Raw genomic sequence first — 13,575 nt, forward strand, 5'->3', positions numbered from 1 at the left:
TGCTCCCTGGGCTGGGCAGGAGGTGGCACTTTGGATCCCTGCTGGCACCAGTGAATTTGTGATCTGTTAATGTGCATTTAAAGTTATTTATTGCTCCTATTGGGGTGAGTGACAGCACTTTGGGTCACCCCAAGGACGAGGACCAGGCTCGCTGCTTCGTTAGCATGCGCCTAATTACTGAGGTGGCTGCAGCTTTTAACAACCTTACGCTTTATCCTTTTTAATGCCTTCAAAGCCAAAATTAAGAAATTTGGCCAGGAATTGAGGGGAGATGGCAGCAGAAAGGGCTTGGCCAGGGCTGAGTGGTGATGGGCCACCACCAGCAAGGGGTGGAGGAGCTGGGAGACAGCCACAGACCCCAGGGGGGGCCCCGGCTGGATGGCAGAGGGTGAAAAATGAGTAAACCTGGGTTTTCTGCAGAAGAAGAGGCAGAGGCACCCACCCACGCGCCAGGAAATCTCTCCTCTCCGTGTGGGTGGTGGAGGCCCCAAGATGAGTTATCTGTAAAGGGCGACTCTGGGGATACCTCGAGATCTTCAGCAGCGTGGAGCCGGCGCGTGCCGGGGAGGAAATATCACCCTGCCAGCTGGGCCCTGGGCTTCACTACTCTTGGGTTTTTGAACAGCTTGGTTTAAATCAAGTAGGAAAGCAGAACCTCCACCCCACCTCCTCATCCCTCCACTGATCCATTTTTACCCCTCACAGGGTGGGGTTTTAACCTTTCTCCTCCCTGCTTCCCATGGGAGGATGGTGGGGTGGGCAGGAGCAGGTGGCTGGTGCAGGGGGCTGTTTTAAGGGTGTTTAATGTAAAATAACAGCATTTATTAAGGGCAAAGCTGCAGCTAAAAGCTCCATCGTGCTCATAATGCTCTGAAAAGTGCTCCTCCACATATCCCTCTGCGTTATATGAGGAACTAAAAATACATAATTTACAATATAGATCTAAAAACTTGAGCCTGGCAGAGATTTTGGCCTGGCCAGAGAACAGCTGGCTTCGACTCAGCTCGTAAAAAAATGCAACTGAGGGGAGAAAGGGAACAAAAAAGCCACCCCTGCATCCAGTGTTTATGTTTCCACTGGCTCCGAGGTTGCTCCAGCTGATCTGCCTCCTGGTGCAGCTCGCTCCAGCTGAGTCAGGAACCAGCTGCTTCGGATCAAAGCCTGAGGCTTTTCCACGTGCCACGGGAAGCAGGCTGCTTCCAAGGGGAATCCAAGAGGTTCTGCCATCAGGGCAGGGAGAGGAGCCCCAGCTGGAGGGAGAACAGCAAACCCTAGGAGAACCACAACATATCCCAGCTCTTCCTGACTATCCCAAGCTGTACCAGGTGCCCAGGCTCACCGTGGTTTTCAGCTGAACAGTTTAAGCATAGCAAAACTACCCCAGAAACAGAAGCAGAAGGAGGGAGAATAGCAAAGGCTGCTGTCTCCCTCCTGTGGGGAGATGCAAAAATCAAATTAATGCCCTCTCCTTCCTCAGGGGTTGTGCTGCTAAAATATTCCTTTTAAAGGAACACTTTTCCCCCAAACTTCTGCCACGGTACAGGCAAACAAGAGACATTTGTCTTTTGGTTTTCCCCTGAGCTCGAGTAATGATGTGGGGGGAGGTCAGAACTGGAGGTGCCAAGGGAGGGTTCAGTCCTGTCCAACCTAAATCTGACCTGCAAACCTCCACTTCCTCCATCCTAGAAATTCCTAAGGACAGGTGGAGCAGGAAAAGCCCAACCCAAGCACACCCACTGCCTCTCAAACCAACTAACAACTCATTTTAGCATATTTTTCTCCCCAAAAAGCACAGAAAGACGCAAGCCATTGTTGGGTCAACCCCAAACCCATTTATTATTTAAAACCAAGTTATTACAAAAAGATTCCAAATCCATAAAACCCCAAGTCCGTGGAAACTGTGCAAACTCAACCCTTATTTCCGTGAGCGTTTGTGCTCGATGAGCAGCACAACGAGTCTGTTCCGAAGGAACTTGATTTCCTTCGCGTAGGACCTGCAAAATAAATCCTTGAGCTTCTGGCGCAGGACTCCGAGGGAAGGCAGGTTGTGGCAGCTGGGAATGTTCAGCAAGCTCTCAAAGAACTCTTTCCACAGGTCAGCATTGGCAAGCCTGCAAAAAAGGACAAAAACCCATCCAAAAAGTGCTAAATTCAGCTGTTAAAATACTCATTTTTGCTCTACTACCAGTTAGAAAAGTTGTGACAGAACCAGCCTCGAATGTGGTACTAAACGTGGGTTTCTAGGAAACCTAGGCAAAGGTTTGGGGAATATTTTGGACACCTACCTCCTGAAGGATCCCTCAGGCTTCCAGACCCCATTGTCATCCTTGAGGCGCATGTAGGTCCCGAAGAGCAGGCAGTACACGGTGGCTGCGATCCCAAAGTAGTCTGTCTGAACCAAAACCACACCAGTTCCGTGTCAAAAACACACCCAGAGCACTAAAACGGAGCTGAAAACACCCCATGGAGAGGGAGAAGCTCTGCAAGATGCTACAACACTGGTAGAGTCCAATTTTTTGGCGTGCAGGAAGCTCCGAGATTTCAGGCTGTCCCTTACCTGGTAGTTCCATGGTTTGTTTGTCAGCATTTCCACGCACTGGAATCCAGACGTTTCACACCTGGCAGTGAAGGCTGTTCCCTCAGGGAAGAGCTTCATGTCGATGCTCTGGCCCAGGTCAATGAGGGTCAGGCCATGGCAGAGCCCATCAATGTCACACGTGTCGTTGTCCAGGAACCTTCAAGCACAACAAGAAACAACCCCCTCAGTGTCTGCAGGCTCCCTTATGGTGACACCTGGTGACAACAGGAGACACTTGCCTTTCTCCCAGGATGAAGTTGTCAGGTTTGATGTCCCCGTGGATGATTTTGCAGCTGTGCAGCTCCTCCACCATGTGAAGGATTTTGACAGCAAAGTAGATGACGAGGGCTTGGGGCATCACCTTCTCCGGGAGCTTCTTGTAAATGTTGACGGCATTCTGGAAGTCAGAGACACACAGCATGGATTAAAGAACAACATATCCCCAAAGAAGGCAAATCAAGTGCAGGAAACACTCCAAAAGGGCAGAGATGCTCCAGAGCAGAAGCTGGTGGCACTCACGAGCAGCGTTCCGTAGTTGTGGAGCTCCCCCACCAAAATGCTGCCGTTGGAGAAGAAATGGGCGGAATAGAAGTGGATGTAGAGGTGGCGCACGCTGGGGCTCAGCCTCTCCAGCAGCTGGCTGGCAATGTAGAACTCCCAAGGGTTGGCAGGTTTCTGGACCTAGAAGAAAGAAGGTGATTTCCTGGGAAAATCTGGGAGTGTTAAAAGCTGGAGTTCCTCTCAGGTTGGGTTTTGTTGTTGGTTTTTAATGGCAGATCAGGCATCTTCCCTCTTGAACTTATCCCAGAATGGTTTGGGTTGGGAGGGAACTTAAGATGATCCAGCTGAGCCCCCTGCCATGGCACACTTTCCTCTTTCCCAGGTTGCTCCAAGCCCCACTGTCCAACCTGGCCTTGGACACTTCTAGGGATGGGGCAGTCACACCTCTGGAAAAGCTGTGCCAGGGCCTCCCCATCCTCACAGTAATTAACCTCGGGATGATAAACTCCATCATTAATCCTCTCAAATCAAGACTTCAATCCCATGCTACAATTCCACACACTCTGTGTACCCCCGATGCTCCGAAGAAAACATAAATCACTTTCTGTCCTGAAAAAGTTTCTCTTCAGGGGTTAAAGAAGGGGTTTAATTTTTTCCTGAAGGACTAAATGTTGGAGAAAAGATCCATAAAAAGATGCCAGAGGCAGATCTGACATGGAAAGGCCAAGGATGTGTGTGAATCCACTCAGGGGGAGGGTCAGACTCGAGAATTATTCCAGGAGAGCTGTTGTGACCCAACACCACTGACCTTGAATATCACTTTCTGATTGTTCCGAGGGTTGCTGGCATCCAGGATGGAAGCTTGATAGACTTGGGCAAAAGCTCCCTCTCCGACCAAGCAATCCATGTGGAATGAGCTGGAGCCTTTAAAAGATTACCATTAAATCCTGCCTGCCAACTCCACAGCGGAAAAACAGGAGAAAAAAGAGAAGAGCACCAGCCTAAATGAATTATTTAATCCTAGTTCAAGTCCTTCCCTAAAAATTTCTTCCTGCTAGGAACAGGACAGAGCAGGAGCGCTAGAAGTTACACACACTCAACCCCAGTGTTTCTATTTTTGCCTGACCCCCTGGAAGCAGTCAAATTCCAAAGGGCATGCCCTGAAAAGTAAACACTAATGTTTAAGTCCCACTGGGATGTTGCAATCCCTGTCCTACAGCTTTTGTTGACACGGGCCCGCTGCTGTTCCACACAAAGCTGGAGAGCTGTGGCCCAGTTTACAGGGAAAACTGGGAAAAATGCCTCATCCAAAAGGCTCAAGCTACAAAAGACAAACAGGCCAACCCCAGGCCTAATTCCCAACCTGAGGCTGAGATAATCTGGATATACACACACAAGGAAGCTGAATTCCCACATACTTCCAAGAAGTTTTCCCATAAAAAGTTTCAAGAAATGCTTGGCAATGAAGAGTTTGAAGGAGCTCTTACCCAGTGAGAGTTCAGCCTTCAGTTTGATGAATGGAAGAGGAGATTTCCACTCAAAGTAGTTGGCGTAGGTGTGGAGCGGTTTCGGAAGCTCCGACAAGAACTTGCCAACCAATTCCGTGTCCCAAGGGTTCTCAACAAGGACTTCATGGAAAAAAGGGAAGTGTTTAAGCTCTGGGTGGCATTCCAAGGAAGTAACACAAGCTTGGGCTTGAATGAGCATCACTGATTTAAAGAAAATAATAAACCAAAAAAACCCCAGGAGGGATAAGTGAAGCATTCCTTGATTTTCACACTCCAGCTTTTGCACCTGCCCAGAAATCCAGAGTTTCCCAAAGTATTCGAGCCTCAGTGAGCCCAGAACCTGTCAGGATTCCAAGTATTCCTGCACTCTGGGGTATCCATGGCAATGTGCAATCCAGGTACAACCCACACTCATCCCTCCTCACATTCCTTGCAGGTGAGCAGCAACCTCCTTGCAGTAATCATGGAATCGCTCCCTCCAGTGCACAAAGCACTGCCCTCGGAATCCAGGGAAGAAAACCAGGGAATGCTGGGTACCTGCAGGTCTCCCAGTCCGGGCTGTCCTGTCCTGCCCAGCTCCACACAGCCTCTCCTGGCAAGTTCTATCCACTCCAAGGGAGGAGGAATATCCAGTTCTGCTTGGAGCTGTCTCCTCATGCAGTCGTTGGGAAGCAGCTGCAGCAATTCCCTGGATTCCAGTCCCTTGTTTCAGAAGGTTTCCATGAAGCTCTCTCTGTTCAGGGATGTGTTCAAGAACAGGCCTATGGATTTAAACAAAATACAATTAATTATTAATATTAACATAGGATTATATTATTAACCTTCTGCCTTGGTGGTTTAGCACCTTCGGGGAGCAAAAATGTGTCAAATGCCACCATGGCCAACACTGAGGTGAATAAAATGGAATTTTCTTAGGAAAACTAGATTTGGTCAAGCTGTGTTACCCATTCATGTCCAAGTTCATCAAGAGAAGAAAACAGTGGATTTTTGACCAGTTAGTTTTTAATTTCAGTGAGGCAAAACTTAAATCCTGGAAGGCTTTCTGGGGCATGGTCACCAAACCCAGGTCCATTTACCCCCAGTGATGGGATGAGTGTTGGGCAGAGGCAGGCTGACACAAATACAGTGGAAAACCTTGGAAAACTCGGACTGGGAGCAGCATACCTTAACTTTTTGGCCTTTGGCTGCCTGTGTAGTTCTCCAGAGAACTCCAAATCCATTTGAGGCAAATTTTCCTCACAGGCTGAACAAAGGGAACAGCAACAAGAGCAAGTCAATGTTTATTTCCCCAAAAGCGGGAATATTTTGAGTATTCTCACCCAGCAGCTCTGAAAGCTGCTGCCACAAAAACCAGAACTCAACAAAGCCTCATTTCAAACATCCAAGTTAAAAGCTGGATTTCTCCAGGGAGCATATTCCAAGACTTAAAAGGGGCAGAGCAGCATAGAGGTGCTCCCAGATGGGATTCACCAAATGTTTGAATATTCCCAACCCCTTGGAATGGTTCACAGCAGCAGCTGGACACACAAAGCCTCTTGTTCCTCACCACCTCATCTTATCCCAGTTAAAAATCCTTGGAGAGCTGGTGAGCTCCTGTTCCACAGGGAATGTGGACTCAGGAGTGGCAGCAGTGGGAGCCACACTTGGGCGGGATTTGGGCAGAAATGGAGTCATGAGGCACCGAATTCAATGTTTTCCACCCAAAAGAGTCCTTATTTTACCTCTGTCCTCCAAAGGGGGCCTCGAAGGAGCTGCCAGGTAATTAAAGGGTGTGGACATGAGCTGGGCAGCTCGGGCAAAGTCCCTGGTGTTGTCTGGACTGGGAGCCAGGGCTTTGTTTCTGCAGGGGCCATTCCACACCGTGTAATCATCCCGCAGGAATTCCGTGGTTCCCGTTTCTTCCTAGGCAGGGAAAAAAAAAAAAAATAAAAAAAATCGAGATTTAAAATTAAACCATCCAAATGATCCTGAAATAGAACCTAAATCCCATGTTTCCATAGTTTTAGACTAGGTCTGAATGTTGGTAATAATCAAAGCCACAGCAAAATACCAGACCACCCGAAATTGCCATGAGAGCGTGGAAAAGCTAAACCCTGGGGAGGGATCACTTCTATCCAAGTTTTATCCATCTCCTCGGCTATGGAAGCTGCGAGGTGGCTGCTGGAAGATGAAATGTCTCTTCCTCCCCCAAACTGATGCCAAATCCACACATTTGAGAGGTGGAGTTCTCCATCAGTTTTCTGTCAATCAGCAATCAAAAAAGCTCATCCTGGTGGCAGGAAATGGGAAAAGGTATCCAGCCTTCAGCTAGGCATCATTCCTAAGGATACTGTGGGACTGGGATAGAGCAGAGGTGAATGCACCCACACTGGCAACCCTCATAAGTGAATAACCCACTCCCAAGGCTAATCCCTGCAGGATCACCACTCACTTCTGCTGCACAGTCGGTCAAGGGACGTTCTCCAAAAGTTCTGGGCTCTTCTGGTTTGTTCTTGTGCTGTGGGATCCTGAAAAATGACCCCAAAAGTTTAGAACAGCTTTTCCCCAGGAGCTTTCCCAGGCACAACAGAGGTTTGTTTGTTTTAACCTGAATTTTTATTTTTATTTTAAGAGCCCCATTTGCAGCGACTCGGAGAAGCTGCAGCAGCTCAGTTATCCCCAAGTTCTCTGGAGAATGAAGAACTTCCAAGCACTGTCCAAACAGGGAAGTTGTGCAATCCCAGAGTAGTAACTCCTGCTTTTCTCCTGCCACTCCAGGCAGCTGCCACAAGTTGTATCCGAGCCAATCCTGGCACAGCCACAGCAAAGTCTCATGGAATGAGATCAATTTGCTCCGTGATTTTTAAGGAGCTGAGCTCAGCTGCTCCTTCTTCCCTCCTTACCTGCTGTTCTCCTTCTCCTCCTCATCCTCAAAGATGGCAAATGCAGGAGTGACAGGGACAACGATGTTGGTTTTCAAACATCCACCAGGCTCTGCAAATAAGAGATAACAGGGGTTATCTTCACCCAATAAAGATTATTTAAACAGCCACATTCTCCCCCCTGTCCAGGCACGTGATGCTCGGGGCTCCATCCAGCTGCACCTGCAGAGTTCCCACTCCAATCACCTTTCCTATAAACTCTTGGAAAGAAGATTTTTCCAGCCTGAACCCAGTTGTGAAATCTCACTCTTGTAAGCTCCTGGGGTTCAGACTGGCATCACTCTTCCAGCAAGGACTGGTGGGAGGTGACAATGGGAAATAAAGGATGGAATTCCATGGACTGGGAAAATAAAGAGCACACACCTCTTCTTCTGCAAAAGGCTTCAAATTGTTCCTCGCTGTCTTCCAGGGCAGATGGCTCAGGCAAGAATGGTGTTTGGAACATATCCATGAGAACACCTAAGAAAGAAAGAAATAAAAAAGGAATAAATAATAAACAAATAACACTCCCAGAAAAAGAAATTTTCAGAGGTTCTTCCATCGTGTAGTAGTCAAATCAAATGCCAATTAACTCTAACAGCCTTCAATGCTAATTAATAATAATATCCTTATAATTCATCTGCGGTCAATAACCAATTGCTCCTCCCTCTTGCATTTAAACACCCCACAGACAACTGAACAGACACAGGAAGGGCCAATTTGGCCAACACGCACTTGGCCCTTTTTATTTGCTCTCCAAGGTGAAATTCCAAGTTTCCTAAGGGAGCAAATCCGCCTTTAATTTCTTAGATTTTTTTAAAACTTAGGTATTTGGAAGACTAATGAATGCCACAGGCTTTTGGGGTTTATCTTTCTGTTTTTATTCAGCTCAGCGTCAACCAGAGCTGACTATGAGCTTCCAAATTAGTGTGGTTTAGGTCTTCACCTCCCAAACAGGATTCCCTGACAAAAGCCACTCACTCCCCAAGAAGCCTGGCAGTGATTTATCCAGGAATTGGTGGGATGTGGCTGCTGGGATGTTGCTACAACATCCATTTCTGGTCAGAGGTTTTGGGTCACCCAGACAATATCCCCACAGACAATCAATGATTTAATGTTATTTTCCTCTTTGAATGGTGCACATGCCCATCCCTAGACAGCTCCCTTGGCTAGAAAAGTCTCCATTACCATTTCCAGGGAAGACCCCACTGACTCAAGGGGAAGGAAAACTTTATTCCAGACCTTACCCAAGGCTTCTTTCGTGTGGACCGTGGGCGACGGCTGCACCTTGAAGGGCGTTGTTGTGCCCATTGCTCCTCCCAGTGAGGTGTTGGGGGTGGCTTGGGAAATATTTCCAGAGGCAAAGGAGGAATTCCCAGCTCTGGAGGCTGGAAAAGACAATGGCAAGATCATTCCTGAAGGAGCCTGGGATTGTTTATGAGCATTCCAGCAAAATGTTAGTGAGGGAAGTAAACAAGAGGAGCAGCAGCAACGCAGAATTTGGGGAGAGATTTTGGCTTGTTCAGAGGTTTGCATGGCAGATTCCCAAAAGGGAGGCTGCCCTGGAGGGCAAGAGGGACTTGGGACAGCTGGGTGACCTCCGAGGAATCCACCTGCAATTCCCAGGAATGCTCTGTCCCAACACAGAAAGTGAAGAAGGAAGCCAGTGAGGACAAACAGCGATTCCCAACTAGCTCCAAAAGGAACTGCTCAGAACATGGGAACAGGGACTGGATCCATGGAACGGATAGAGAGACCCTGCCCAGACATGCAGGGATGGAGTTTGGGAAGTCAGGAAGCTTTTCCAGGGTTGGAACTGGTGTCCACATGCAGTTAACGATTCCCAGCTGGGAACAGCCGCACCAATGGCATCAATCTCCTTCCAAAGGTTCCTCACCTTCCTTCACATGCACAGCAGGAGTTAATCCAGTGGATCCCTTGTTAGGGGACCTTCAGAAGAAAGAGTCACAACATTACCTTGCAATAAAAGCTATTTAAATCCCATTTTAATCCCTATTTCAAGGAAGTGAGAGGTCCTTTAGAATATTATTAAAGATCACCCCAGAAAGCTTGTCCTACAGCTGCCAATATCCTGGGATGCAGCAGTCTCCTTTAAAAAGGTTAAAATGCATCAAATGCTCTCCTCGGACACAGTTTGCCCCCAGGGAATTCCAGAATATGGGTGAATAACTGTTGCCACCTTGGCCAAGCCCACTGAGCCACCCTTGCTTTGCCAGCCTGGGTTTCTCCCTTTGCACCGCAATTTCGTGGCCAAGTCCCACAGCAAAAGTGCAGGAGAGAAATACCAGCACTTTTTAATCTTTCTCTGGAGACCTTGGAGTGGGATCTGCAGGAGCAAAGCTCTTCCTGGGGTTTATTCCAGGCATGCCAGGGCCAGCCAGGCATTATGCACTGACTTTCCTCTTATTACAATTAAACCATGGGGTAAAAGGAATTAAAAATGGCTATGAGTACCAAGTTTGATCTAAGCTTAATAAACACTGGTTTCAGGTCAGGCTTTTTTTCCAGAAGGGGAAGAAAGGCTTCTTTTTAGCTAATTCCCAGCTCCCAGTGTGGAGCCTGAGGACACAATTGCAGCAGAGGAGCCTGTTCACACTCACAGTTCTCCCGTGCTCCGAGGCAGAGCTGGGTCGGGATGAGCCCGTTCCTGAGCTGGAGCAGCGCTGAAGGGAGGGTGCAGCAAACTCTTCTGGAGCTCTCCAAGCTCTGCCTGAGCTCCAGCTGGGTCCTTCTCCTCTGGTGCTTCCCAGGGGGAGGCAGCTGGAGTGCAGTCACCGAGAGGCTTTGCTGGCTGCGGGGTGGGAGTGGTGGCTGGTGGCACCTGGCACTGGGACTGCTCCAGCACCAGAGCTTGGGACTTTGGCGCATCCAGCCCTGGAGCAGGTGCCATCCAGTTCCCTGGCACGTGGGATGTGCTGGGCCTCACAGGGGGGGGCACCTTTAGGGATGAGAAATGTTCTGTGACACCCAAATTCCCCCCAAATGCAGCCATTCCCATTTTCCCTGCCAGTTCCACATGGCCAGAAGGTAACAGAACCTTTAGGGATGAGAAGCACCCAAAATCCCCCCCACCCAAGTACAGCCATTCCTATTTTCCCTGTCAGTTCCATGTGCCCAGAACACAAGGGAAGTTCCATCTGCACTTCAAACTAAACTGTGGAGAAACAAAGCCACACTTTGGGGTGAAACCTTTAAAATCTGCACGTTGCAAATTGTGCCAGGTTTCCACACTGGTATGGCAGCCTCAGCCTCCAGACTGGGTTAACAACCAGCACTGGTTCCTACAGCACGCCTGGATTTTGTGCAATAAACCCAGGCAGAGCATTCCTGTCCATCCCAGAACCCACTCACCAGCCTCTGGTTTGGCTCAGCTGCTGGTTCCAGTCTCGTTTCCTCCAGGCTTCTGGAGAGCTGGGTCAGCTGGTCCAGCTTCTGCTGCAGGGCTTGGAGCTCCAGGACTGCCGACTCCTTTTTCTTCATGGAGTCTTTCTTCTCCTCCTCTGAGGATTAAACAACAGTATGAAATGAATATACATGGTCTGTACAACACGCTGATGGCTCACTCTGCCTCCTGGCACCTCAGGAGAAACACCGCTGATGTGGCATTGAATAGAGGAGCCCAAAGGATGAGCTTAGCCAGGAAACAGCCCTTTGGAGAGCTGGAAAAAGGAGGATACCCAGTTCCTGCTGCCTCCTGAGGAGCTCATATTTCCTGAAGTATCTCTTGGCCCTCAGTTCCTCGAAGGAGAGCTCAGAGCCTTCGCACAGGAGCAGGTTCTTGTCGTACATTGGGACCTGCTCCCACCCCGTGGCACCCGACGGCGCCTTCGGCACAACCTCGGACTTGGAGATGTAGGTCACGTAGTTCCTGGGAGGGAAAGGGAGGAAAGGGCCAGGCTTGGGGGATTTGGCCTGGGAGAGAGCTCATTTTCCCACAGTGGGACTTTCAAAGGACCACCCAACCACTTACACTTCTTTTCCAACAGCACAGGACTGGGAACCAGCAGCATCCAGACCCTAGAGCAGGGAAATAAAACACCAAAAAATAAAATAAAATTCAAGCAGCACAACTGGCACAGACTCCATTGCTAATATTATTCCTGCAATTCTGGGAATGTGTCAGGCCACTGAGTGTATCCCAGTGCTTCCCGGCTGAGACATTCCTATGGAGATGTGATTCTTGCAGCACAAAAACAGCAGCAATATCATCTCAATGTCAGTTTTAAGATACACCAGATACACACATTCTATTTTATCCTTATTCAGCCAAGCTCAGCAACCTAAACTCCCCATGAAACATCTTTTGCAAAAAATTTGTTATTTACCTGATTTTTGCAGGGATTAGGACTTGAAACACCTTTTGGGGGAGCCATTTGATTTGCAGCATGGGAAGTCTGAAGTGGTTTTACAACAGCAGCATCTGGCACAGGAAACATAATAGAAATATTTCCTACTCATTAATGAGTAAAAATCGTTTGCTCCTTTGTAAATTTTGATTAATTTGAAGCACTGGAAAATTAATAACTTTGTATACATTGCCCTCAAGAATTTTTTTCAGTAAAGAGGGAAAATGAAGTGGTTTCTACAGGGAATTGGTTTTCTTCGGTGACAAAACTCACTCATTGAGGTAAAAAATTTATTTAGTGCAGCTACAGATCAGACAGGACTCTTCATCCTCACCTTGCAAAGGAGGATTCCGAGGATCATAACTCTGCAGGGAGCTAAATTGCAAAAAAACCCTCAGTTATTACCATGAAATCACCTGTCCCTCACCCCTCCCCACCTCCCAGCAATCTTGGATTTCCTTGTACGAAAACACTGAAAACCATGATTTTTACTGTATATGGACATCTCCAGAGCTGCAAAAACTAAAGCCTGCAAGAGGCAGCAGGAGAACAGAATTGGGCATTTGTTTTATGTTGTACATTACATTTTACTTTTGGTTTTTTCCATTTAACTTCCCGGAATTAAATGCTAAACTCCAAGACTCAGCTCAAGGATTTGCTTTGCCCTGGGATATTTTTTAATATACATCCCAAAACACCCAATAAATATTGAACAGTAAATAAACATTAAGTTTCCACCTCCCTTTACCAAAAATAAGCACACAGGAAAAAGACAATTAACCGCACGTTACCCATGGTTAATTATGAGCACTGAATAAAGGAGTAGAAGAAGCCCCAGCATTACCAGTGGAGCTGCTGCAGGTGCTCCCGGGGCTGTGCCTGGTTGAGGAGCCCTTTCTGGAGCACAGCTCCTGCTCCCTGCACGTTGCCTTCCCTCAGGAGCAGCTGAGCCCAGGCCAGATAGAAATCTGAGGTCTTGGCTCCGATTCCCTGCCCGTGCAGGTACTCAAAGTACTGGCAAGGGGAAGAGATGAACTCTGCCTGCACAACACAAATGCACAAAGCCATCAGCACCTCCAAAAACATCCGAGGGAGTTACAGGCAAAATAAAAAGCATTAGAATTTCTTAGTTATCATCATAGGAAAGCATCATTTTCTAAGCATAAGAGCAGCTAAGACACATCCCTCAAGCTACAGAGCTTAAAAAGCACACTTTGCTCCAGCAAGACTCAGCTGTTCTGCAGAGGATCAGAATTCCCAAGGCCTCCTGCTCCTTCCAAAGCTCCTTGCAGTCCCAGAACTGCAGCATGAGTATTTGAGGACAGTTTAATTCCCAAAAAACCGCAGCTGTACCCACCAGCTTGACGCAGTAGCTCACAAACCGCAGGTCCTGGTGGTACCTCTTGTCGCCCACGAACACCTTCACCAGCTCCTCCAGGAGCCCGGGCCAGCGGCTCTGCTTCTCTTGGAGCGGGAGACATTCCTCTGCCCACTGCAGGTACCTGCAAACCATTCCAGAGTCAGCTCCGAGCCAGGGACGGGGCAGCGGTGGGGCAGGGATGGGGCAGGGACGGGGCAGCGGCGGGGCAGGGATGGGGCAGGGACGGGGCAACAGCGGGGCAGGGATGGGGCAGGGATGGGGCAACAGCGGGACAGGGATGGGGCACCCCGAGCCAGGGCCGTGCTCAGCCGTCCCACGGCTCCACCGGCTCCCCGGCCCG

General features: G+C 48.6%; 1 protein-coding gene across 2 annotated transcripts; it reads right to left on the reverse strand.

The window, feature by feature from the left end:
- Nucleotides 1-1,807: 1,807 nt before the first annotated feature.
- Nucleotides 1,808-13,569, reverse strand: BUB1 (BUB1 mitotic checkpoint serine/threonine kinase). Of its 2 annotated transcripts, none has more exons than XM_017730425.1 (23): nt 13,212-13,569; nt 12,699-12,895; nt 12,189-12,229; nt 11,834-11,928; nt 11,479-11,525; nt 11,186-11,376; nt 10,860-11,008; nt 10,109-10,299; nt 9,385-9,437; nt 8,735-8,875; nt 7,872-7,967; nt 7,470-7,560; nt 7,019-7,094; nt 6,309-6,489; nt 5,752-5,830; nt 5,125-5,348; nt 4,567-4,707; nt 3,888-4,003; nt 3,098-3,259; nt 2,818-2,975; nt 2,558-2,735; nt 2,286-2,392; nt 1,808-2,111 (listed from the first exon to the last, which is right to left on the reverse strand). In XM_017730425.1, exons 1-23 carry the CDS (start codon nt 13,365-13,367, stop codon nt 1,916-1,918), a joined length of 3,066 nt encoding a protein of 1,021 aa, XP_017585914.1. In that variant the 5' UTR covers nt 13,368-13,569; the 3' UTR covers nt 1,808-1,915. The 2 variants fall into 2 exon arrangements, with proteins under 2 accessions (XP_017585914.1, XP_017585913.1); XM_017730424.1 differs by having other exon boundaries at nt 10,109-10,446.
- Between the last annotated feature and the right edge of the window lie 6 nt (nt 13,570-13,575).

Source organism: Corvus brachyrhynchos, unplaced genomic scaffold (genome assembly GCF_000691975.1).
Source record: "Corvus brachyrhynchos isolate BGI_N302 unplaced genomic scaffold, ASM69197v1 scaffold133, whole genome shotgun sequence".
Classification (NCBI taxonomy): Eukaryota; Metazoa; Chordata; class Aves; order Passeriformes; family Corvidae; genus Corvus; species Corvus brachyrhynchos.

Bases quoted from the DNA above. Each gene is read 5' to 3' on its own strand.
- BUB1 (XM_017730424.1), bottom strand. From the start codon at position 13,367: ATGGTTTGCAGGTACCTGCAGTGGGCAGAGGAATGTCTCCCGCTCCAA. The intron at 10,447-10,859 runs GTGAGTGGGTTC...TCATCCCTAAAG, and splicing joins CTGAGCCAAACCAGAGGCTG to GTGCCCCCCCCTGTGAGGCC. The intron at 4,004-4,566 runs GTAAGAGCTCCT...AATCTTTTAAAG, and splicing joins GAAGGCTGAACTCTCACTGG to GCTCCAGCTCATTCCACATG.